The sequence below is a fragment of the Phodopus roborovskii genome, unplaced genomic scaffold (genome assembly GCF_943737965.1).
Source record: "Phodopus roborovskii unplaced genomic scaffold, PHOROB, whole genome shotgun sequence".
In the NCBI taxonomy this organism is placed as follows: Eukaryota; Metazoa; Chordata; class Mammalia; order Rodentia; family Cricetidae; genus Phodopus; species Phodopus roborovskii.
The window spans coordinates 409,394-435,845 of record NW_026125059.1 but is presented as its reverse complement, the minus strand read 5'-3'; the positions used below and the strand labels follow the sequence as shown (position 1 = coordinate 435,845).

The window sequence follows — 26,452 nt, the reverse complement described above, 5'->3', positions numbered from 1 at the left end:
ACAGGGTCTCACTATGTAGCCCTGGCACTATGTAGCCCTGGCACTGGTACTCAATATGTAGACCTATTATGGCCTCTTATTCATGGGTTCACCTTTTTTTGCCCGGGGAGTACTGGGATTAAAGGCATGAGTCCTTATGCTTGGTGGACTGTCTTTTTTATTTACTTCCCTATCCTTTAAAAAAAATAAATAATTGTTAGGGGTAGGACCCAGAGCCTCAAGCATGCTAGATACACAGTAAACTGTTGATCTATACCCAGCACCAGAAACTTTGTGTGTGTGTTTATATCTGAGACAAGGTCTTACTATGACTACGTTGACTTATACTTCTGGCTTAAGTGATCCTCCTGCCTTGCTAGGACTACAGACATTATATTATGATGCCTGGACATTTTAACCATTTTTATGTGCTTGTTTATCAATGTGTAAGTACTTTCCCTCTATTATACAACCACCATTACCATCTTGTTCTGGAAATTGAACTCAGACCCTCTGGAAGGGAAGAAAGCACTTTTAACTGCTGAGCTCTCTCTTGCAGCTCAAGATTTATTTTCTTTTCCTTTGAAAATAGGCATTCTGTCTGTCTATGTGCATGAATGTATGTGATGCTTATATATGTTTATGTGGGTTAGTGCATATGTGTATATGTCTATGTATGGAGGACAGAGGTCAGCATTGGGTGTCTTCCTCTAGTCTCTTTTTACCTTTTTTTTTAAGGTAGAATTTATTATTTCAAATTGGCAAGTAATACAGAAGCTAGGATTATATACAATAGAATGGTTCTTCATATTTTTTTTCTTTTTATTGCTTTGGTTTTTCCAGACAGGGTTTCTCTGTGTAGCTTTGGAGCCTGTCCTGAAACTCCCTCTGTAGACCTGCCTCTGCCTCTCAAGTACTGAGACTAAAGGCATTCACCACCACCACCACCCAGCATTCTGCATAATATTCTTCAGGGTATTTTTGTTGTTGTTTTATTGTGAGACAGGATCTGGTATGTAATTGACTGGCCTAAAGTTATGTAGACCAGGCTAGCCTTGAACTTACAGTAATTTCCTTGCCTTTGCCTCCCAAGTGCTGGAATTATAGGTATGAGCTACCATGCCTGGCTTTTTGGAGGAGAGGAAGACAGTCTCATGTAGCTTAGCTGACCTCATACTTGCTGTGAGCTAGAGGAAGATGTTAGTTGTCCTGCTCTGTCATTTACTGAAGAGGTCTCTCAGTTGGACCTAAAACTTGTTTTTGGGTAAACTGGTTAGCCTATGAACTCACAAGATCCCTGCCAATGCTGGAGTTACAAGTACACATCACCATGCATATTTTGTTTTTACATGAGTGCTGGAGATTTTAATTCAGGCCCTCATGCTCACTATGAACCATCTCACATAATCTGTAGGCCTCTTTTACTGTTTTACTCTGAGTCAGGGTCTCACTATTTGGCTAACTTATTGGATATGAAGCATTATCTAGTTATTCTTAATTATTAAAAACTCAGAAGTAGTCATATATTGGGGTAGGAACCTGAATGATCAGAGAAACAGCTGAGAAGCAACCAGTGACTTCCCCTCTCCATCCAAAAAGGCCAAACTCTCTAGGCCCTGCTCTATGACTTCTGTGTCTCTCTATCTGTCCTCAATCTCTCAGTCTTCCAAAACCTCTATGGCTAATTTTTGTCACCTAGTAGCTAGCTCTGCCCTCTGATTCAAAGCAAACTTTATTGGCAGTCTTGGGAACATCGGAATGCAATCAACATCTCCCACAACAGCACTTGGCCTGCCTCTGTCCCCTGAGTACTGGTATTAAAGTTGTATGCCCATGATGGGTGTTTATAGGTTATAGTTTTTGTTGTTAAATTGTTTTTAGACAGGGTTGCCTTGGCTGTCCTTAACTCAACTTTGTAGACCAGGGTAACACATCAAACTCACAGAGACCCACCTCTCTCTGCCTATAGAAAGCTGGGATTAAAGGCATGTGCTACCATGCCTGGCTACTTTTTTAGTTTTTAATTTTGGAATTGATAATCAGTAAGTTGCACAGGCTGAGACTTCTAAGTAGCTAGGATTATAGGCTTGTGCTATCAGACCTGGCTTATCATGGCAGTTTAAAAACTCACAATTATAATAGTAGAATGAACTTCTGTATTGGAATTTTAAAAAAAATATATTTGAAATCACCAACCTTTTACTTTATGAATTTCTGGGTTTAAGTCAGGCTTGGAGCTTGGTGTGAAGATGGATTTTTCTTTGGGCTGCCAGCTCAGAAAAAAATGGCATGGGAACTTATTAATTATGAAAGCTCAGCTTTAGCTTAGTCTTGTTCTTAAGCAGTTCTTGTAACTTAAGTAATCCATATCTTTAATTTACATTCTTTCATGTGGCTAGGTTACCTTTACTCTGTACTGCTCATCCTGCTTCCTCTGTGTCTGGCTGGCGATTCTGCCTTTCTTCTTCTCCCGAGACCTCTATGTCCCCAGAAGTCCCTCCTAACCTGTTTTCCAGTTTAGCTATTGGCCATTCTGCTCTTTATTAAACTAATCAGAAGTGGCTGTAGCAAAGACACATCTTCACAGTGTATAAAAATATTATTCTACAACATTGGAAAGACATTTTCATATATGTCTACTTGAATTTTTTTTCCTGGGACTTTTGGGAATTCTTTGTGTCTTAGTTTCTTTTCTATTGGTGTTATAAAACACCATGACCAAGGCCATCTATAAAAGGAAGCATTTAATTTGGCTTGTGGTTTCAGAGTGTGTAATAGGCTTTATTTGGGGCCACCAACCAGCTCCCAAGTCATGATGTGGAGACTTGTTTTTAGTTACGAATGCTTGGCCTTATCTTAGCTCTGTTTTAATCTGTTTCTCTTTATCTGCATTTTACCTCAGGGCTTTTTAACCTGTCATTCTGTATATCTTACTTTCCTGTTTCCTTGTCTGGCCACTGCCTGGCTTCTGGAATGCCCCTCACTTTCTCTGTTGTTCTCTCCTTCTCCTCTTGAGCCTAGATTTCTCCTCCTCTCTGCCCAACAGTCCTGCCTATCGCTCTTCTGTCTGGCTATTGGCTGTTCAGCTTTTTATTAGATCAATCAGGCACCTTAAGCAGGCAAGGTGTAACAGCAACACATCTTTACATAGTTAAACAAATACACCATAAACAAATGTAACACATCTTTATTTAGTTAAAGTAACTACTCCATATCAAGAGTGTTAAGAGTCCATGATGGTGGAGTGAAGGAACAGCTGAGCTCAAATTCTTGATCCACAACCACCAGAGCCAGAGAGAAGAGAGGGGCACAAGTCTTTTTTGTTTGGCTGTTTTTCGAGATGGTTTCTGCTGTTATGCAGCTTTGCTTTGTAGACCAGGCTGGCCTGCCTCACAGAGCTCTGCTTGCCTCTGCCTCCCAAGTGCTGAGATTAAAGGCGTGTGCCACCATTGTCCTGTTGACACAAGTCTTTTGAAACCTCAAAGCCCACCTCCAGTGACCTGCCAACAAAACCATACCCCCTAATTCTCTCCAAATAGTTCCACTAACTGGGGACCAACCATTCACACATGAGCCTATGGGAGGCATTCTCCAATCCTTCCCTCTCCCCCAAATATTAGTCCTTGCAGAAGATTTCTACACTTTTCCCATAGAAGACATTTTCCCAACCACCACCTATTGTCTGAGTTACAATAGTTGTTTTCCTCCTGACTACTTATTTTTGGGCAGATTTGTTGGGAAGGTCTCCAGGGTCCTTGGTAATTAATTCTTTGTTGTAGACACTGATGGTCATGTCTAGCTGATGCTTACCTTTATCTATCTCACAGGTTTCTGACTCAGTGAGTGGACAAACTGTTGTGGACCCCAAAGGCTATCTGACGGATCTAAATTCTATGATCCCAACCCATGGAGGGGACATAAAGTGAGTATGTTGCAGAATTGGTCAATTGAAATGGGAATTCTCATTGCCTAGTATGCTGTGGAATTAAAAAAAATAAATTAAAAAAATAAAATATATACAGTTAAAATATGACACAGTTCTGAGAAACGTAGAAATATATTTTTATTCATTTACTGTGTGTGTTAAATATTTTACAAATAATATCTTAAGGTCAGTGTCTGTGATGAGCTAGAGAGCAGCTTGTTAATTGTCTCATGTTTCCTGATCCTTAGCAATTTATGTGTTGTGTCTGAAGTTGGTGCCTTCTTCCCACTGGCTCTTGTCACACTTCTGGTAGTGTAGCCTGATTTTTTTTGTGCCTTCTCATTCTTACAGTGACATTAAGAAGGCACGGCTACTTCTCAAATCTGTTCGAGAAACGAACCCTCATCACCCACCAGCTTGGATTGCATCAGCTCGCCTGGAAGAAGTCACTGGAAAGCTACAAGTGGCTCGGAATCTTATTATGAAAGGGACAGAGATGTGCCCCAAGGTGAAGCCTATAGCATATTTCTCTTAACAGCTACATGATTTCTGGCTCCCAGAAAATCCTTTGTGTTCTGCCAGAATGGTACCTATACTGGAGAAATGGAGCCAGAGCAAGGTTGTAAGTAGAGGGAAAGGAGTTTCATGCTTGTTTTTGTATGAACAGAGACTATCCCACCATTATAATGACAGGGTAAGCTTCACCAAAAGTGATAAACTGTGCAGCTTATTAGACTACATAATAAAAGAAACCTAGAGGTGGAAGCAGGAGACGGCTCAGCAGTTGAAAGCACTGGCTGTTCTTCTAGAAGACCTGAGTTTGATTTCCAGAAGCCACGTGGGCAGCTCACAACTGTCTATAACTCTAGTTCCAGGGGATTTGATGCCCTCTGCTAGATATGAATGCAGGCAAAACACCTATATACATGAAATAAAAATAAGTAAGTTGGAAAAAAAAAAACCTTAGAGGTTAGTGCTAGCTCTTAACACATTCCAGCACTTGTGTTTTGGGAGGTGGGATAATTAGACAAGATTAAAAAGTACTATGAAACCAACTGAATGTCAGATTCTCTACTGTGTAGACTAGATATTCCTGATAGTGAAAGAAACCCTCTGTGGAAATCTCCAAACCTTAGGCATAAATCAGAACTTCCCCGGCAGACATGGGGGTCTTTGCTTTTTCCAAAGACTTTGCCTACAGGAAATTTTACTTTTTGTTTGTTTGTCAAGGATTATGTTTGTCTTTCATTCTGACATGGTAGCCACATTTCTGAGCTGTGAGCTGTGTCATTACCAGGTGAACTCTCATATGTTCGTGTTTATGGCCAAGTGGGTGATCCTTATAAAATTTGGGGGCCCCAGAATTACCCATGTTTTCCTTGTGGTTTCCAGGCTGTTCTTACTGCTCCTTTTTTTTTTTTTTTTTTTTTTTTTTTTTTTGCCCCAGAGTGAAGATGTTTGGTTAGAAGCAGCCAGGTTACAGCCTGGGGACACAGCCAAGGCGGTGGTGGCACAAGCTGTCCGTCATCTCCCTCAGTCTGTTAGGATCTACATTAGAGCAGCCGAGCTAGAAACTGACATTCGAGCAAAGAAGCGTGTTCTTCGGAAAGGTAAGCCTCCCTGGAAGGGAGCCCTCAGACTGTGCCTTGAAGGTGTTTTTCTTGTTTTCTGATGTTTTGTTCTCTTGGAGAGCAGCTTTGCTTCTCCTTTGCCCAGGCTTTTTGTGAGAGTAGTTACGAAGCTGGTGAAGTTGTCTACCTACCCCTTTTCCTGGGCTGGTTGCCTCTGCTCTTGAACCTTCTGTAAGAAAGGGACTCCAGTAGGGGAGTTCTCACACTGGTTGGAGGCTACACTCCTGCCTTTCTGTAGTGTGTGAGTCACAGTCTTCCCAGTTTCCCTTATTCATAATACAGGGAACGCTTGGATTCTAGCTTGCTTCTGTGGCTTTGGAGGCCACATAAGATGGTTGTAAGAAGATTTCCCCAAGGGTAGGCCCTTTGGGTTTGTAAGAAATGTCTTCTGTTTTTCTGATCTGTATATCTTGAGTACATGATGCTTCACCTTACAAGTTCCAGTCAGCATAGTGATGTCCACCAAAGGCTTGGTCTGTATTGAGTGGAACAGCTGGTCCTGCTTGGCTGTATGAGAAGGGAAAGAATATTAGAGCTTCTGCTTGCCCTGCTAGGGGGCGCAAAGCCTTAGATAGAGGAGCAAAGCCCTCACACACAGGAAGGTAGGTCTGCTACTGTTGAGTAGGCTGAGTTACTCAGTAGGCCAGGTGGGTTTTGTGTAACTCCCCCAGATAGTATACCTTGTGCCAATTTCATGTGAGTTTTGTGGGTCTGCATGTTCTACAGCATTAATCCTTGGGTCTGTTTTCAGCAAGGTTCTGTGTGCTTACAGGAAATCAGATCATATGGGGGCTGCTTGGGAATCATTGTAGTGTCTCAAGAATAGAGCTTTCTTACATTTGTCAGTTCCAAGCAGTCATCATCAACCCCATAGGAAGCTGACTAGAGGCTTGGTTATGACCTAGCTGCTGAGTACCTGAAGCCTACCTGTACCCTCATACTACAGCTCCCTGGGTCAACTGCCCTGTTTAGCTTTTTGGTGAACAGGGTCTGAAGAAAGGCTCCTGAGTCGTCTCCCGTACCTAGTGTCATTCCAAGTTCTTTGAGGATGAGTCAAAGTGTGGCAAAGCCATGCAGTGTCCTTTGTTAACTCATCCTGCAACTGTGCAGAGCCTCTTGGGACCGCTGCTGTTTATTTCCATGATTTCTTTTTACCCATCATAGCCTGCTCAGTTGGTCCTTCCTTGGAGTCACCACTTCTTGGATGCAGCTTGAGTTGTGGTTTATTTTATTTTACATTTATTTATTGAGCAAGAGACATGCATTTGTAGATCAGAGGACTAATTGCAGGAGTTAGTTCGTTCTTTCTACCTTGTGAGTCCCTGGAATTGAACTAGGTTTTCAGCATACTTACCCACTGAGCCATCTCCTAGCTTCTGCAGCTTATTTGTGAATGCTAATTTCCAAGTGTTTAGGAAAGACAGATATGTGTGTATATTGCTCATGTCAGGCCTAGCTGCTGTCTCTATCTGCTCTCAACCCCTGTAAGGCAATCCCATGCTTCTCATGCAGGGTTTGTGTGTTTGTTTTGTTTTGTTTTTTGAGGTAGGGTTTCTCTGTGGCTTTGGAGCCTATCCTGGAACTTGCTCAGTAGACCAGGCTGGCTTCGAACTCAAAGAGATTCACCTGCCTCTGCCTCCCAAATGAGATGCGATTAAAGGCATGAGCCACCACTGCTCAGCAAAGACGTCAATGAGACATGGGGGCCTGCTACCTGTACCAGGCAAGCGGGTCGTGTGGAGTGAGCCCCACGGGTGCCCAAGGGGGAGCTCCCGCCTCAGACCATGGCGAACCTCAGGAACGGTCTCATCTGTGCAAGTGGTTTTCAAGATAGTTTCACTGTGTGGCTGTCCTGGAACTCACTCTGTAGACCAGGCTGGCCTTGAACTCACAGAGATCCTCCAGCTTCTCCCTCCCGAGTGCTGGGATTAAAAGCGTGTGCCACCATCGCCCACCAAGAATAGTTATTTATCCATGGTGCCATACTATTAGAAGTCTGTGGTGTTCACATTTTCTCAGTTGTCATTTCAGTATATGCACGTATATATGCATAAACATGCATGGCCAGTGTATATTAATGTTAAACAGAGCTTGATATGTGTGCCATTTGGTTATTTGATGACTAACATTTTTGAAGGAAGTAGGTTAATTCTGTAGGTCCCATGCACTGTAGTCAGGAAGTCTCTGTTTCCTAAGTTCTTTTGTCAATTAGAAATTAGATCTGGAGGCTCTATTAAAATGAAGTGGGGCTTTTTGTTTTTTTGTTTTTGTTTTTAAGATTTATTGTGTAGTGTTCTGCTTGTATGTATGCCTGCAGGGCAGAAGAGGGTGCCACAGCTCATTATAGATGATTGTGAGTCACCATGTGGTTGCTGGGAACTGAACTCAGGACCACTGGAAGAGCCGCCAATGTCCTTAACCACTGAGCCATCTCTCTAGCCCATGTTTTATTTTCTAAAGTTAAAAAGAAATTATGTGTGATAGTGTTTGGCTCACTTGTATGTCTCTCTGTATTATGTGTATGCCTAGTGTCCACATAGGCCAGAAAAGGACCATCCTCTGGGGCTGAAGGTAGAGAAAGTTGTCAGCAGCCTGGTGGGTGCTGAGAATCTAAACCCTGTCCTCTCAGAGACCAGCCAGTACTCTTAATCACTGAGCCAACTTTCTTGCTCCAAAGATTTATTTTTATTTATTTATTTACTTTTATTTTGCTGCATGTATGTCTGTATGCTACATGTATGCAGCATCCTCAGAGGCCAGAGGAGAGCATCAGATACCCCTAGAACTGGAGTTAACAAGACAGTTGTGAGCCACTATGTGGGTGCTGGGAACTGAATCTGTATCCTCTACAAGAGCAGCAGCAAGTACTCATAACCACTGAGCTGTTTTCCAGCCCTTGATTTTTGCTTTTTGAGAGAGTCTCACTACATAGCCCTGGTAATTATGGTATAAACCAGGTTGGCCTTGAACGCATACTGTTCCCATCTGCCTCTGCCTTCCAAGCGCTAGGATTAAAGGCGTGTGCCACCACTGCCTGGCTAGTTTCAGGTATTCTTAAGGGAAAACATAATCAGGAGGTCTTTTTGACACTGGTCATTTAAATTATATTTTAGTAAACCATATGTGGATTTTAGGTATACAGTTTGATGTCTTAATGAGTTCATGCCCATGTTACATTGTCCTTAACCTAGACAGTTTAAGTCATTCCCCTTATATGGCCTGTTCTCTTGCAGTTCTGACTAAGACTAGTTCATCCTGTTCTCAAACTTCAGTGGAGCTATATAGTATTGATGTGACAAGTTCTAATGATACAAGCTCGATGACCTTTGACTGTTTCTTTCTTTCTTTCTGGCTTTATGTCTGCCCCAGAATCAAAGGACCCACAAAATGGGCATGTTTGTAGTCCTTGATGATTACCATTGGGGGCAGTCTTATGCAACTGGCAGTGTCCTCCTGACACAAATCTCCTGTTATTTGACCTTTTCCAGCCCTTGAGCATGTCCCAAACTCTGTTCGATTGTGGAAAGCTGCCGTTGAGCTTGAAGAGCCTGAAGATGCTAGAATCATGTTGAGCCGTGCGGTAGAGTGCTGTCCCACCAGTGTGGAGGTGAGTCTGCTGGGCTCAGGCCCACCACTCATCTTAGAAGGCTTAAGCAAGTCTAGTGCCTGAGCCTGCTGTAGGTATGCTGCTTACATAAGTTACATCTGCATTAGAGGCCATTTTGGAACCCAGAATGATATTCTACGGTACTGTCAAGTACAGTAATAGGTGGTTTCAGTTAGTCATGCTGCATATATGTAAGAGTGCATTGTATGTGGTGGGTGTGAAATTCGAATGGTGCACAGTACATATTGTGGGTGCACAGTGTATGTGTGTAGATGAATAAAACTGAGTCTCTTTTGCTCATCCCTGACAGCTATAGAAAACTGTGTTGGGAACTGTACTCAGGCATCTGCACACATTCACACTCAAACTAAAATAGTCTGTACATTTTAGGGGTGGAATCTTGCAGTCAATAGTTTTGGGGCATGAGAATTCCAGAGGATTAAGCATCATCACACAACTGTCTATGAACCCATCCTGCTCACCTTTTACCCTAGCACCTGCCATCAAATCTGGCACACTGCACATTTAAACAATGCTTAGAACCTGTGAGTTGTCAACCTTTTGTGTCAGAAGCATTGCTGAACAGCCGCTGTAGTGAAAGGGGCTGCTGCAAATGAATAGGCTCTGTTTAAGCTTGTAGAAGGACTGTGGGCCAGGAAGACTGTGCTTTCCATCCAGCCTAGAAGATACCACTTGGTGCCACCAGCATTCAACACACTTCTTCCCCCCCCCTTTTTTTTTTTAATGTAATTTTGTGTAGCTTTGGCTTGCTTTGGCAAGGCTGGAAACTTATGAAAATGCTCGAAAGGTGTTAAATAAAGCCCGTGAGAACATTCCTACAGACCGGCACATCTGGATCACAGCTGCCAAGCTTGAGGAGGCCAATGGGAATACTCAGATGGTGGAGAAGATCATTGACCGAGCCATCACCTCCCTGCGGGCCAATGGTGTGGAGATCAATCGGGAACAATGGATCCAGGTAAGCTGTTGCTCTGTGTTCTGTTCAGTTAGGCTTTGGTGTTGCATACCTGTACCAGCACTCAGGAAGCTAAGGCAGAAGGACTGCAGGTTTGAGGACAGCCTCATGGGCTACATGGCAGGATTCTTGTCTTGAATGAGTGATAAGTAAATACAATTTTCTTTTCATTTTATTTTATGTATATGGATGTTTGACTGCATGTGCTCCAAAAGAGGAACTGGAGTAATGGTTATAAACTTCTGTGTAGGTGCTTGGAATTGAACCCAGATCCTCTAAAAGAGTCGCCAGTGCTCTTAACCACTGTGCCGTCTTTCCCTCTCCTATGGATGACTCTTGTGTGTTGAAGTCTCACGTGAGATATAGGGTGGCACTGGAGAGTTCCCACACTGGCAGAAGAAACAGGCTCATTGTGACTTTGCTTCATATGTGATGAAACGTTTGACCAACACAACTTGAGGAGGAAAGGTTTTATTTAACTTACACTTCCATATCACAGTTCATCATCAAAAGAAGTCAGGACAGGAATGTAAACAAGACAAGAGCTGATGCCAAGGCTCCTTATGGTTTGTTTTTAGTTTTTTGAGACAGGGTTTCTCTGTAGCTTTGGAGCCTTTCCTGGGACTCACTCTGTAGACCAGACTGGCCTTGAACTCAGAGATCTGCCTGCCTCTGCCTTTCAAGTGCTGGGCTTAAAGATGTGAGCCACCACTGCCCAGCTAGAAGCATATTTTTAACTGAGGTTCCCTCCCAGATTACTTTAGCTCGTATCAAGTTGATGTAAAACTAGCCAGCACTCTAGGGAATATAATGTAATCTTCTGGGTCCAGCCCTTCATGTCCTTTGTTCATTAAGCTGTGTTGCCATTTCTGCTGTCTACTGATCACTGTGTGTGAGGTTCCTAATAGCTGTGTTTTCCCTTCTACCTAGAAGATTTTCTATAACTTTGTGTGTTTATTTGTGTTTCTGTGTCCTTTTAAAAACTTTTTTTGTGACTAGAAACCCTTTATTTCACGAGGCATGGTGGTTTAGGAAGCAAGTTTAGGCTAGTTTACTCTATACAGTGAGTTCTAAGACCTTTTTTCCAAGAAAAAAAAATTTTTTTTTTTTTAAATTTGCTTTTCTGTCTGTCTTTTATAGAAAAGTGTGTGTGTGTGTGTGTGTGTGTGTGTGTGTGTTGACAGTGCTTGTGTGCCAGCCCTTTGACTTTGGGAAGGTCTCATTGTTTGCTTCTACAGTGTGTACTCTAGGACATCTAGCTTATGAACTTCTTGGAGATTCTCCTTGCTTTGCCTCCTCTCTGGGCATAGTAGCGATAGGATTACAGATATGTTTGCTGGGTATAAAATCCTAGGTTGATGCTATTTTCTTCTAGTACTTCAAATACACATGCACCACTGTCTTCTATATCTGTACTGTTCTATCCATACTGTTGTCTTTAAAGAAAAAATCTGGCAAGGATCTTACTGTGTGTAGCCCTAGCTGTCCTTGAACATTCAGTCTTCCTGCCTCAGCTGTTTTCTTTTTATCAAAATCTCAACCATTTGATTTTATCAATAAAGGTTCTGGTGCCAGATGCTGGGGTAAAGCCTGCCAGCTCAGAGAGGCAGAGAAAAAGCACCCAGCTGACCCTCCTCCTTCAGTGACATGACAGAAAAGGCCTATCTCCTACATCTCAACCAAGTTGACGTCTTCAACTCAGCGTCCTTCCCTTCTACTTCTTGTGCATCTTTCTCTCCGTCCCGACCCTTACTCTGTATGGCGTTTTCTTGTTTACTTCCTGACAACTGGTTGCTTGCTCCATCTCTTTACCTGTGGTTGACTTAATTTAATCCTATATACAATGAAAAGAAAGCTCTTGGAAGGCAGCTATGCTTACCACTATACCACTGGTGCTGCACTGCCTGGAAAGCTCTTGGATTAAAGATGTGTGCTACGATTGAGCCACACCACAATTAGAAACAGGGTTTTCCAGTAAACAATACAGTCTGGGAGTTCACAGTGTGATCAAATATCCTGCCTGTAACAGTGCTCTGACCTCTGGCAGTTGTTTTGTGTTTTATCTTATTTTTGTTTTTGTTTATTTTGTTCTGTTTTTCTTCATTGTGCTTTATTTTCTGTTTTTAAATTATTTTTTATGTGCATAGGTATTTGCTTTCATGTATGTCTGTGCATCATATGTGTGCCTAATGCCCTAGGCATCAGATCCAGAAGAAGGCATCAGATACCCTGGACCTACTGTTACAGCCAGTTATGGGCTGCCAAGTGTGTGCTGGGAATTGAACCTGAGCCCTCTGGAAGGACAGCCAGTGCTTTTCATCCTTTTATTATTGTTGTTGTTATTAGTGTTATTTCTTGCCTTATTTGTTTTAAGACAAGGTCTCATTATGCAGCCCTGGCTGGTCTGGAAACTCACTGTGTAGACTCATTAAAGATCTGCTGCCTCTACCACCCAAGTACTGGGATTAAAGGCATGTGTGCAGCAGCAGCATTGATTTTAGTGATATGCCTTAGTATGTTTCTTATGCTTAGAGTTTATCTTGCTTCTTTTGTTGTTGTTGTTGTTGGTGGTGGTGGTGGTGGTTTCACTGTGTAGCCCTGGCTGTCTTGGAACTCACTCTGTAGACAAGGCTGGCCTTGAACTCAGAGAACTGTCTGCCTCTGCTTTGGGAGTGTTGAGCTTTTCATGGTGGATACTTAGAAGGGATTTGAACTCAGGTCCTCATACTTGTGCAACAAACACTCTTACCCACTGGACCTTCTTCCCAGCCCCTCTATAGGCTTCTTTGGAAAATTGTTCACTGTGTCTTCTGATATCACCTTCCCTGTTGAAGGGAGGCATTGTTCATAGAACCTTGATGTCTTATTAATTTTAAAGTTAGAGTTTCTTTTTTAGCCAGGCATTGGTGGCGCACACCTTTAATCCCAACACCCAGGAGGCAGAGGCGGGGGGGGGGGGGGAGTTTGAGGCCAGCCTGGTCTATAAGAGCTAGTTCTAGGACAGCTTCCAAAGCCACAGAGGAACCCTGTCTCGAAACATGCCCCCTCCAAAAAAAAAAAAAATTAGAATTCCTTTTTTTTTCTCTCTTAAGACAGAGCACCTTTAGATTTTCCAATGTAGTCTTCATGTTACAGTGCCAAGTTCTTGTATTTATATTGTATAAAAGGTACCTAGATGTTTGAGGAAAAGGTCTAGTTAGCAGTACCAGTTTTTTCTCATGAAATCCCACTGCCTCTGACTTTAGAGTGTGCTGGAATTAAAAGTGTGTGTCACCATGCCTGATTCAATCTACCTTCTTATAAGACACCATCAGGGAGGCAGGTTGAGGCTATTGCTGAAGTGTAGAGAAATTTGACATGAACACAGATTATGGTGTTTTATGCTTTCCTCAATCTGTCTTCTACTTCCTTTCACTAGAATGTGACAGAGGGACTGAATATATATCAGTTTTGTATGCTGAATCTGGAGTAATAGTCACCATTCATTGAGATCCTACTGTGTTACAAACTATCTCTTAAGAACTTGTATAATACAGCTTTCAATCTTTATCTGAAGACAGAGTTTCTGTCTGCCTAGCCCGCTGACCTTCAGTCCCAAATAAACATACTGAGGCTTATATTAATTATAAACTGGCAGATGGCTCAGGCTTTGTATTGGCTAGTTCTCTCTTAATTATTAACCCATTTATTTCTATTAAACTATGTATCACCGGGAGGCTGTGTATTACCTGTAATGCTCCTGTATGTTACTCCTTCTGTGGCTACATGGTATCTACCCCGCAATGCACTCTCTGTGTTCCTCTTCCCAGCATTCCTAGTGTGAGAGCCCCTCCTATACCTCCTGCCTGGCTACTGGCCAGTCAGCATTTATTCAGCTACTAATAAGAGAAGCATATATTCACAGCATATAGAAGAACATGCCCCGTTACTTATCTTTTCCATTTTTTGTTATTTTTAGAATCCACTCAGATGATCCAAGCACACTACCAAAATCCTTAGAAATGTCACTTAGGATCTTTGCCTCATCAAGTCTAGGGGTGTGATTTACTCTTTGGTTTCCCTCATTTTGTTTCCCTCTCCTCCATCCCCTTTGCTGTTTTTCTTTTTCTACATATTTTATTTATGTGTGGCTGTTTTACCTGCATGTATATATAACAAGAACTGACGCTGAGGTCAGAAGAAGCCATTGGATCTTCTGAAACTGGAGTTACACAGTTAAGAGCCACTGTTTGGTGGCACGTGCCTTTAATTCCAGCACTTGGGAGTAAGAGGCAGGTGGATCTCTGTGAATTTGGTGCCAGCCTAGTCTACAAAAAAACCTGGTCTCGCAAAACAAAACAACAACAAAAAGATTCACCATATGGGTACTGGGAATTGAACCTGGGTCCTCTGGAAGAATTAGCAAGTGCTTTTAACCACTAAACCATGGTTTTCTTTTCTAAATAAATAAAGACAGTTTTGTCCTTAGCCCCTTTCCTAGATTTTTTTTTTTTTTTCTTTTAAATTACCCATTGATTGGAATGTTGTTTAGGTACCAGGAGCCATGGGCTCTTTCCACAGCCCTGAGGGCATGTGTGCTCCTCTGTTCCTGGGATATGTGATGGCACTACTACCTAGTGACTCCGAACACCCACAAAACAGACATGTTCCTCAGTCCAACTTTTGGGCAACACCCAGGTCATTGCTCAGGACTTGTTGCTGACTCCTTTCATATCCCATGCACACAAAATCTGGGTTGTTTACCTCTATGTAAACTGAGTGAATTCTATTACTGTCTTAGATAGATTATCTGCCCTTCCCCAGCACATAGCACTACCTTTAGTCTCAGCATGCCCACTTAGAATTCCTAGAGCCTTCTTACTTTGTAGATTAGATATCTGTGCCCTTACTGTGAATTAGAGGCCCTGTAGCTTTGGGATGATCATCCCATTTGATACATTGCTAACTGCTGCCCTTTCCAGCAGGCATACCAGTGTGTCTTTGTTTAAGATCTACTGTGCTTGGCTCTGATCCCAAATGCTTTTCTGATGCCTGCAGGGTCCTAAGTGCTTCAGGGAGGGATAAAGTTCCTATCCTCCCTTGCTTTCTCCTTTCGTATCTTGTTCCCCCCTAGGTCAGAGCCTGCAGTGTACCTTGACCATCTCACTGGTATGTGTGCCCCTGCACATGTTGCTGTGGATGGCTTGTCAGTAGCTTATCCATTTGCTTCTAAAGTATCCTGGTACATACATAGTTTTTCACTCATGGAGATATTATAGTAAGATGAATTCCTTGAGGTGGAATTGCTGGTGCATGCCTTGATTTGGTGGAGGTCAGTGTATAGTGCTCAGCTTTGTAAAATCCATGCTTTCCTTTAAAGACCAAGTGAAACAGCTCACTTGCTGAAAACAGTTCAACATCTTACGGACAAGAATAGCTTAGACTTTCTTTTCAGATGTTTAAATTTGTTGTATTTTGTTTTCAGGTAAATTTGCAAATGCCCTTTGCAACATTTGTCTGTTGGATCAGTTGTTTGATTCCTAATTGATGTACAGGGTACTTTTATTATTCCTAACTTTGTTTTGTTTTGGTTGGTTGGGTTTTTGTTATTGTTGTTGTGTTGTTGTTCTTTTTTTTTTTTTTTTTTTTTTTTTTTTTTTTTGGTTTTTCAAGACAGGGTTTCTCTTTGGCTTTGGAGCCTGTCCTGGAACTAGCTCTTGTAGTCCTGGAACTAGCTCTTGTAGAACAGGCTTGCCTCAAACTTGCAGAGATCTTCCTGCCTCTGCCTCCTGAGTGCTGGGATTAAAGGCATGAACCACCAACATCTGGCTCAGGAGACAATATTTTGGAGTTAGATTTCTCTTCCTAGCAATTAAATTCAGGTTGTCAGTCTTTAACAGCAAATGCCTTTACTGCCTCACCAGCCTCCTCTCCCTTAAATTAATTTTTTTTCACAGTTTCAGGGATTGAACCCAGAGCCTTGAGTACTCTAGACAAGTACTATATCACTGGAGTATCGTATAATCTCTCTCCCCCTTTTCAATACTTACTCAGTATTTCAGGTTAGCTTTGAACTATGGTCTTTATGCGTGTGCCTTACAAGTATCTGGTGGTTACGACTGTGTACCACCACACTTGCCTTTTTATTTTGAAGTAAAAATAGTTTCAGATACTTAAGAATGTTGCAAAACTATAGTTTTTAGATGTTCTTTAGTGTAAGAGCTTAATATAACTTCTATATGCTGCAGGATTTTGCTTAAAGTGTACTATATGAATAAATGTGGTTTCATTCAGTCACATAGTGTTTATTGAGCACATAAATGCGGGGTAATTAGGACAGGAGTATCAGTGAACAGAACAGTGTGACAGGGTATATGCCCAAGACAGTAGTAGAAACGTAATTATTAATCACCATCCAGGAATAGGAGTCACTTAACAACTCTAAAATATCCAAACAAAATTTCTGTGTTTTTCTTTTAGGATGCTGAAGAGTGTGACAGGGCAGGAAGTGTGGCCACTTGCCAGGCAGTCATGCGCGCTGTAATTGGTATTGGGATTGAGGAGGAAGATCGTAAACACACCTGGATGGAAGATGCTGACAGTGTGAGTTTACCTGTTTCCTTCCCAGTCTGTAGCCTTGTGAGGAATGGTGGCCCCTAAAAGGAATAGGTTGCTCTCCATACCGCCCCCCCCCTTTCTTCTGTCTCCTTAAAAATCTTCTGATGTGCTTGATTTTATTTTTATTTTTTTCTGTTTTTGAGACCAGACCTATAGCCCAGACTACAGAGTTGACATTAGACTGGAGATCTTCTTACCTTAGCCCATCATTTCCGGGATTATAGGAGCATGTATTAACATCAAGCTCTAATACACTTATTTTAGATGCAGTTGCAGTCATAAGGGTAGCAGACTTCTGCAAACCTGAGTTTAAGCTTTTGAGTGCTTATTAAATGGAGAAAGTAGCTATTATAAAGGTGTGCCTGCTGGCAGCTATATGCACCTGTATTTTTGGCTACAGAGAGCCTCTCTGACATCAGGTTTTCTCACACTTCCTGGTTCCCACTACAGATTCCATTTCAGGAACATTTTGCATAGGGTTTAGGCCTCTTTGAAATTATTTCCTCAGAATAGTTTACCAAAGGCTAGATTGATTAACATGTTTAAGATACTAAAACGGGGGCTGGAGAGATGGCTCAGCAGTTAAGAGCGCTGACAGCTCTTCCAGAGGACCTGGGTTCAATTCCCAGGACCCACATGGCAGTTTAAAACTGTCTGTAACTCTGGTTTCAGTGGATCTGACACCTTCACACCAATTCACATAAAAGAATAAAGTTAAATGAATTATTATTATTTTTTAAAAGATACAAAAACAGGGCACACACCTTTAATTCTAGTACTAAAGAGGCAGAGGAAGGTGGATCTCTGTGAATTCAAGACCAGCCTGTTCTAAAGAGTGAGTTCAGGACAGCCAAGGCTACAGAGAAACCCTATCTCAAAAAAGAAATTTTTAAAAATTTATTTTGTATGTGTGTGGGTGTATTCGTTCCTAAAGTAAATGTCACAGAACCACCCATGGAAGCCAGTTCTCTCCTTCCATCCTGCGGGTCCTGGAAATCAAACTCAGGTCATTAGGCCCTTATTGCGGCCCTGGCAGTAGATGCTCTGGCCCTCTGTGTTCTATTAGTAAAATTAAACAGTAACAACGAGAACGAAACTATGTTCTCTTTAGATGCTTACAGGACCATATATTTAGGTCAACCTGAGAAAGGACTTTAACAGGGCTTCAATATGTCTTTATTTCATGAATTTCCTTTTTTATTATTTATTTGGTTGGTTGGTTGGTTGGTTGGTTGGTTGGTTGGTTGGTTGGTTGGTTATGTGTGAAACCAGGGGCCTGGGCATGTTGGGCAAGTGCTCTACCATTAAGCCTCATCTCCTTCCTAAATCAGTTTAAGTACTGGAGGCCAGGGGTTTTACAGAATACATTTTGACTTGGCTGTATGTTATGTTTGCTTGTGGCTTGGTTGAGGTTTGTCTTTGGCAGTATAGCGTGTCAGGTCTTCTTCATACACAAATATATATGTGTTGAGTTCTGATTGTGGTGTGCTATGAGGTACAGATACGTATTCACTCTGGCCAGCTGTCCAGACTTTTGTATATTCTTACAGTTGTTTCCTTTATGATTAATAGCAAGCATTTTTGAGGAAACATTTTGAAATTATGTTGGTATCCTCCAAGCATCAACTTACTAGTTTGAGGATCTATTAATAATGGTTGGTTTTATTGTTTTTATTATTTGTTCTTTTTTGTTTATTTGTTTCTTTTTTTTGTTTTAGACAGTCTCATTATATAGCACGGGCTGACAGCAATCCTTCCTTAGTCTCCCAAGTGCAAAGTTTATAGACAAGAGACTCCAAGCCAAAATAATGAACAATGTTTTCACTGAAATGGCTGTTTCTGTGGTATATGCCAAGTGGTGGTTTTCTGTTTTGATTTGATTTTTGGCTTTTTAAAACATTATTATTTATTTTATGTATATGAATGGTTTGGCTTCATGTGCACCATATGTGTCTGGTGCTCACAGAGGCCACAAGAGGGCATCAAATCCCCTGGAACTGGAGTTACAGAAGCTTGTGCTGAGTCCTCTGGAAAGTGCTTTTAACTGTTGAGCCATTTCTTCAGCCTCTGCTTTTATTTTTTGGGGAATAACATCTCTTATAGACAAGTCTGGCCTTACACTTCTTGGGTAATTGTGGATGATCCTCTTCCCTTCACCTCCCAAATATTAGAATTATAGGTGTGAACCAATATGCTTGGTTTATGTGGTGCTAGAGATTGAACCCAAGACATTGTAAATGGCAGGCCATGAAGTATCCTACCAATGGAGCTACATCCCCACCCAGTCTTTGCTTTTGGTTTTCTGAGATGTTGCTGTGTAACCTAGGCTGGTCTCAAACTTGTGATCCTCTTGTTCAGCTCAGATGTTTTTATTTTGTGTATTATTTTTGGAACTGAGGATTAGACCCAGAACCTAATGCATGTTAGGTGAGAGCTGTACCATGGACCTATATCCCCAGCCCTTTAAAAAAAAAAATTTGTGAGGCTGGGCATTAATGATGCACACTGGGGAGGCAGAGGCAAGCAGATCTCTGTGAGTTTGAGGCCAGCTTGGTCTACAGAGCGAGTGCCAGGACAGGCTCCAAAGCTACATAGAGAAACCCTGTCTTGAAAAAAAAAAAAAAAATTAAAAGCATTTTGTGAGATGATGATAATGAGAGCATTCCTATTCCCCTTGATCTGGGTAGACCATGATTCATCTTTTAGTCGTGCTGTCTCTGTGCAAATTTCTTGAAAGTAGTGTGTGCATTGTGACACAGAACTCAGGTACTTTGCAGCCTGTGGAATGGCTTTATATATGCTTATACAAACTTTACTCTTTGAGTCTAGAGGTAGGTCAAAAGGGTTTGTTTCATCAAATTGGGGCCGGGGCTGGAAGTATCACTCAGTGGTGAAGCATATGCCTAGCATACACAAAGCATTATCTTTAACCTGCAGTACTAGAATATGCATATAAAATATATACATATAGAGAGAACACTGAATACATGTTCTCTGTGTTGGGTGAAAATTCCTTTGTATCTACTTGGTTGTGAAATTTCTTTATTCTAAATACAGAATTACATGTTTTGCATCTCTCTACTTTATTGCTTTTAATAAATTTGGAACCTTTATCAGACACTACTCTGAAGATAACCAAAACTATGAGAAGTTCAAGAATGATTTTAGCTTGTTCATTCTTCCTTTCTTTTCTTTGCTTTTTTGATGTAGCCTAGGTTGGCCTGAACTCAGAATCCTCTTACCTCTCTCTGCTTCTGGAGTTCTGGGATTTCAGGCGTGTACTATCATGCCCAGCTTTTCTCATTTTTTATTGTCACTTAACCACATTTACTCAGTAACATAGCTGTTTTTCTTTTTCATGCAGGAATGAAAAGTAATGTTTCCAGTGTGCCTGGAAGCATGGGGTGCTCTCCTAGTGCTCCTTCCTACCATGGGCCCTGGGCACTGTTATTTGATGCTGTAGGGAGTTGACCTCATTGCCTTGGTTAGCAGCCACACAGAAGAGTATAGACCAGGTTTGCCCTGTCTAGAGTCTGGCCTCTCTGGATACTCCTGGTCAGGGTATAACACCTGAGAAAAGGACCCTCTTGATTTCTCTGGTGGTTGAGTCAGAGTCAGGCCATGTGATATAGGAAGGATTGGGTCTAAATAAAAATCTTGGCATACCTCCATACCTGTTCCTTCCATACCTGTTTCTACATACATTGTGGGTCTTGGACACTCATAGGCTCTTTGGCATCTCTCTCTAAGAAGATAATCTGATCATATGAGGAGTTTTGGATGACTAGGTAATTTCCCTATGTAAGTTGTTTATATATAGCTTCCACTACAGCTACACATGGGCTTTTTTTTTTTTTTTTTTTTTTTTTTTGTATAAGAGACTTTGTAGGTCTGTCTGGCCTAGAACTCACTTTGTAGACCATGCTGGCCTCAAACTCACAGAGATCCTTCTGCCTCAGCCTCCCAAGTACTGGGATTAAAGGTGCACGTCACCACAACCCACCTCCACTCAGGCAGTTTTGCCTTTTACAGTTGTAATAGTTTGTCACTATTTGTCCCTAGTGGCCATTACATTAACTTGCCCCCAGATTCATACCCTTTTGTTATTTGTTTGTTTGTTTGTTTTTTGGAGTCTGTGTAGCCCTGGATATCTTGGAACACACTCTGTAGATCAGGCTGGCCTCAAACTCCAGAGATCTACCTACCTCTGCGTGCTGTCTGCAGAACGTAGAAGGAAGTGATTTCTCCCAGGGAGGGAGACCTTAGTCTTCTATGAACCTAAAAACAAGTGTCTGAACCTGTCTAGTTTATTGTTGGTGAAAAGTTTCTGCATACTGATAAGCCTCTCTTCAGTTGCAGCAATCCAAATCAGATCAAATCAAACTGAATTAGAAAATGTCCACGTTTAATGGATACAAGGCTCGGGAAAGAGAGACTGGAAAACCACGAGTCTGTTTTCTGGGAGGCAGTTTAAATACCCTGTGGGAGTGGTCTTGAGCATCTCTGGGGGAGGGGGTCATCATTTGCGATGCAGCAGGGTTTGGAGGGAGATAAGGGAGGGATCTTGTGTGGAACTTCCACCCTAACAGTTAGGTCTCATGGTTACTATGAAGATCAATTAAACTAGCTCTCATCAGAGTTATCACTGCATTTGGTGACTGGCTTTGTTATTTGTTATTACCTATCGCTAAAAATTTTTTTGTGTGGATTTATGTACACATGCTACAGCCTGTATGCACAAGTCAGAAGACAACTTGCATGGGACTTGGTTCTTTCTTTCTACTATGTGAGTCCTGGAAATTGAACTCAGCTTGTTATGCTTTTTGCTAAGTGTCTTCTTAACCTACTAAGCCATCTTGCTGGTCCATTACCCATTACCTGTCTTTTTCTTTCTATTTGTTTTATGTGTATGGATATTATGTGTATGTCTGTGCACTGTGTGCATTCAGTGCTCACGGAGGCTAGAAGTGAGTGCTGGATCCCATAGGACTGGAGTTACAGGCAGTTGTGAGCCACCATGTGGGTGCTGGCAGTCAAACTCTTGGGTCCTCTGGAAGAGCAACCAGTGCTCTAAACTGTTGCGCCATCTCTCCAGCCCGTACCTATCACTTTATGTATATGAATGTTAGTTTTTTTTAAGACTTTATTTTTGTGAATGTGTATGTGTATATGTGTGCATACATATGCCATGTGTCTGCAAAGGCCAGAAGATGGTGTCATATCCCCTGCAGCTAGAGTTATATGTGAACTATCTGATTTGAGTGCTGGAATCCAAACTTGGATCCACTGTAAGAATAGCAAGTGCTCTTAACCACTGAGTCATCCCTCCAACCCCTAAAATCACTTGAATATAAAAACAAAAACAAACAAACAAAGTAAAACTGGAGGATCTAGGGCTGATGGTATATACAGCCCTGGAACCACAGCTATTCAGAAATCTAGGATAAGGTTGCAGATTCAAGGCCAGCCTGGGAATTGAATGATAGTATTGCAAAATAATAAACAGAAAAGGGTGAAGAATGTAGCTCAATGGGAGAATGCTTATCATTACAAAACCCTGGCCTTGGATTCAATCGCTGGTATTGGAGGATGGAGTGGGGAAAGGAAGCAGAGCCTAATGGTGTCTGCTGTAATTCTACTAGATTGGTGGACTTCTCGTCCTCTTTGTGTTGATTTGTCTTGTACAGGTTTTGAATGGCTTACTCTTTTTAATGGAAAATACTTAGTACTAATTAAAAAGGAGCATATAAACGGGGCGATGGTGGCTCACGCTTTTAATCCCAGCACTTGGGAGGCAGAAGCAGGTAGATTTTGTGGCCAGCCTGGTCTACAAATTGAGTTCCAGGACAGCCAGGACTGTTACACAGAGAAACCCTGTCTCCAAAATAAATAAATAAATAAATAAATAAATAAATAAATAAGCAGTGTGTGATGGTAACACACATACATACATACTTTCCTTAGCTATTTATGTGCATATGTTGTCTCTTTTTGTTTTTGAGACAGGGTTTCTCTATATAACAGTCTTGGCTGGCCTCAAACTTGCATTGTAGATCAGGCTGGTCTCGAACTCACAGAGATCTACCTGCCTCTGACTACAAGTACTGGGATTAAAGGCATGCACCACCACACTGCTGCTCTTCTTGCAAGCCAGGAGGCCCGAAGGGTGCCTTCTGAACTTTTTTTTAAGTATTTGTGTTCCCATCCTCAGGTGACCTTGTCTTAGAATGTAGTTTAATTAGATCTGTGCCACAGCACATTTGTTACCAGATGTCATTACTTAAAGTGCAAGAAGCTTGAAAAAGTAGTATCATCTGTCCCATGCAGTCCTAAACGACCTTCCTCATAGTATCTCTCTACTTTAGTGTGTGGCCCACAATGCTCTGGAGTGTGCTCGAGCCATCTATGCCTATGCCCTGCAAGTCTTCCCCAGCAAGAAGAGTGTGTGGCTGCGAGCTGCATACTTTGAGAAGAACCATGGTACCAGGTATGTGGGCAGCTTCCACTTCCTATCTGCATGGTGCTAGATTCAAACCTCACTTTCATGAAGATCTGCGAGTGACACTGTTTTGGATCTGCCCTACTGTGATTATGTGCAGGTTACAGTGAGAATAGGTACCTTTGTGGCCCTTGGAACTTTGAAACTGTCTTATTCTTTATAGCCCTTCTGTGATTGGATTATCACTATTTTATAGTTGAGAAACCAAGGCATCAAGGAAGCCTGACCTTTACTGGTGCCGCATGGGTCTAAACAGTGTCCAATGCAAGCTGTTAGTGTTTGAGCACTGTCTCCAGCAGTGGGCGGCACAGTGTCAGGGCCCATGCAGCCTGTTTTTCATTTAAGCTGCACTGGCTTTTCTGGGGTTTGGCTGGTTTTTGTACACAGAAGGAGGTCCCTGACAATTTTCTTTAATTGTACTCTTTAATTGGAAAAACCTTTGGGTTGGCCTTATTGGCTGTAAATGTTGATTAAATTAGGCATTGTAGTTTCTTGTTTCAAATGTATAATTCCCTGGGGTACTGGACTCATGTCCCTGAGCACCCTCTGTCATTCTCTTTTGGGTCCTCAGCTCTTCCCTGTGCTGGGTGGGCACAAACCTTATTGGTTTCACCAACATTGCAGCTGGGACTTTGAGCCCTGTTTCTTTTTCTGGTGTTAGTTAATGTTAGTTTTTAGAACGCCTCTTCCTACCCTGCCAGCTGGCTTGGTATTTCAGAGTTAACTCATTAGGGAACTTGAGGACTTTCTAAAATGATTCTGATGGCTCGCCTTGTAGAATGTCACTTGGTACAGTCTTAAGTGCTGACGTATATGGGATCCTATCATGTCAGGTGTGGGTTGGGGTTGAGACTTCATGACTCATAAGTTAAGTGTATACTGTTATCCACTCAAGTGTTTCAGTGGTTAGTTTCCTCCTACTAACCTATTTTTTCCTTTGTTGCTAGCTTACAGAATAATGAGGAAAGTCACCAGTCCTTGGGCCCAGGGCTCTGGGGAACATGGTGTTTCTGTATGATATGGTTTTGTGTGTTCTTTGACTTGCAGCTGAACACATGAGGCCCTTAGGGGTCATCAGTAAAGGTGGTGTGACCAAGAGGTGGTGAACCTTAGATAATCCAGAGATGTCATACCCAGTATCCAAGGCTGACAAGAGTTTTTATTCAGTAGTGTCCTAAAGTCTCTCTCAATAAGACCCTTCTTTTGGTGGGGAGAAAGGGTTATGGGTGCCAGGGACCTTAATCTTTATCAACGAATCCAGAGTGTCCTCTGTGCTTCAAGATAAAAGGGCCTTCACTGTCACCAGACTGCCATGTTATCACTGCCCCTAGGATACATGGCTGTAAAAGGCTTTGCTGTTTAAACAATGCTTTGCTTTATAGATCCCTCTTCAGTAGTTGATTTTAGATTCTTTATGGGAAAAAAAAATTTCCCCACACTCTCCCCATCGTAAAATCTCGTAAATCATTAATAGTACCGAACTTTGGAGTAGTAACTGTCTTTTCAGCATCTTGATGGCTGTGTGCTCTGATTTATGACCCTGACCCTAGTGACTATGGCCTCTATCTTGCAGGGAGTCTCTGGAAGCACTCCTGCAGAGGGCTGTGGCCCACTGCCCCAAGGCAGAGGTGCTGTGGCTCATGGGTGCCAAATCCAAGTGGCTGGCAGGGGATGTGCCTGCAGCAAGGAGCATCTTGGCCCTGGCCTTCCAGGTAGGTAAAGGATGCCTGTACTGGGTGGGGCCATGAACACAAACTCAGCATTGGTGTTACTGTGGCCTTAGAATTTGCACAGTTTACCCTGTGCATATATATTCCTTGGGATATGCCATGATCTAGTCTAGAGACACTGGGTTGTGTGGGTGGCCTCATCTATGGGGCCAAAGTGTGAGGGAACAAGCCAACCAGCAACATTGACCTCTTAGTTCCTTCTGCTTCATATGACTATAGGCCAGGAATTCCAGAGTACAAAACCACAATGTAAGCTGCCTGGGTGCTTTAATGCCTTTGTGAGAGTGGAGTCCTATTAAAACATCTACACTTACTGGCCTAATAAGGCCTAGCTGTTATAACACTTATAATGTGTGTGTATAAGCTAGAGGTCAACCTAGAGTGTCTTCCTATATCACTTTCTGCTTCTGTTTTCTTTCTCCTAGACAGGGTTTCTCTGTGTCTTGGCCATCCTGTATCTCATTCTGTGAACCAGCTGGTCCACTTCCCTCTGACTCTGCCTCCTGAGTGCTGGGCTACCTGACCCACTCTGTTTTGTTATGTTTTTTTAAGGTCAGGATCTTTCAATGAACCTGGAGCTTACATTTCACCATTTGGTTCACCTGGGTACCTATTAGTCTTTAGAATTCATCTGACTACACCCTCCAGTACTGGAGTTACAGATGTGCATTGCCATGCCTGGCTTTTATGTGGGTGTCAGTAAGCCATCTTCCTAGCCCACATGTAATATTTAAATATTTTTACTACAAAAAATAAATACTTTACTACAAAAAATATTTTATGATAGCATCTTGAATTCTTATTGATAAGTCACAGTACTATATAAATGTCAGTCTAATGTCATAGCCCAGGGAACACTAGTTTGTCTATTGTAAATAAACACCGGAAGAGCTAACTTGGGTCAGTCCAGCTGTTACCTGAAGAGACTCCAAGAACAAGTGATAGTACTGTGCCAGATAATTGATGTCCTTTCCACAGAGTTGTGTGCCAGAATTCTAAGGTGATTCTCTTTTACCATAACCATAGACACCATGGCCATGTTGCAGAAGTCTCTAAGGAGGGCAGGTACAAGTTTTGAGGGTACTACTTTTATATCTCCTGGACTCTTGAGTTTGTGTGGGAGCCCTTTACACTTCATTATCTGCACCCTGATCTACCCTGACCACATGGGTATACTGGTATGGCTACCTGAGGGGAAGGGATGACGTTAGGTATAGCAGATTCTGGTGCAGAGGTGTGAGTGATCCACTCATAGTTTGAGAGGCCATGCAGAGTTTAGATGGATCCTAGAGAGGGCAGTTCTACAACACTAACATTGTTGCTTCAGTGCCTTGGAGGCTTTGTCTCTGCACAAGAGTGAAAATGTGTGTGTGTGTTTTCCTTTTTTCCCCAGGTAAGCTGAGGTCTACATCTCCTAGCTTATCCAAAAACAGTGGTTCTGTATCAGAGTGAGGCCCAGTTCGGTTCTCAGACTGCCTGTTCTTGATTAAGTGTGATCTAGCCCCAGT

At 42.1% G+C, this 26,452-nt stretch overlaps 1 protein-coding gene across 1 annotated transcript in view; it reads left to right on the top strand.

Annotated features, from left to right (window-relative positions):
• The window catches only part of Prpf6 (pre-mRNA processing factor 6), a 48,949-nt gene that overhangs the window by 16,819 nt on the left and 5,678 nt on the right, over positions 1-26,452 (top strand). Inside the window, exons 7-14 of the mRNA XM_051184162.1 lie at positions 3,807-3,901; positions 4,256-4,412; positions 5,352-5,514; positions 9,024-9,142; positions 9,903-10,121; positions 16,578-16,700; positions 23,081-23,202; positions 24,788-24,926. Of these exons, the coding sequence (XP_051040119.1) occupies positions 3,807-3,901; positions 4,256-4,412; positions 5,352-5,514; positions 9,024-9,142; positions 9,903-10,121; positions 16,578-16,700; positions 23,081-23,202; positions 24,788-24,926 (1,137 nt within the window). The remainder of the gene's footprint in view (positions 1-3,806; positions 3,902-4,255; positions 4,413-5,351; positions 5,515-9,023; positions 9,143-9,902; positions 10,122-16,577; positions 16,701-23,080; positions 23,203-24,787; positions 24,927-26,452) is intronic.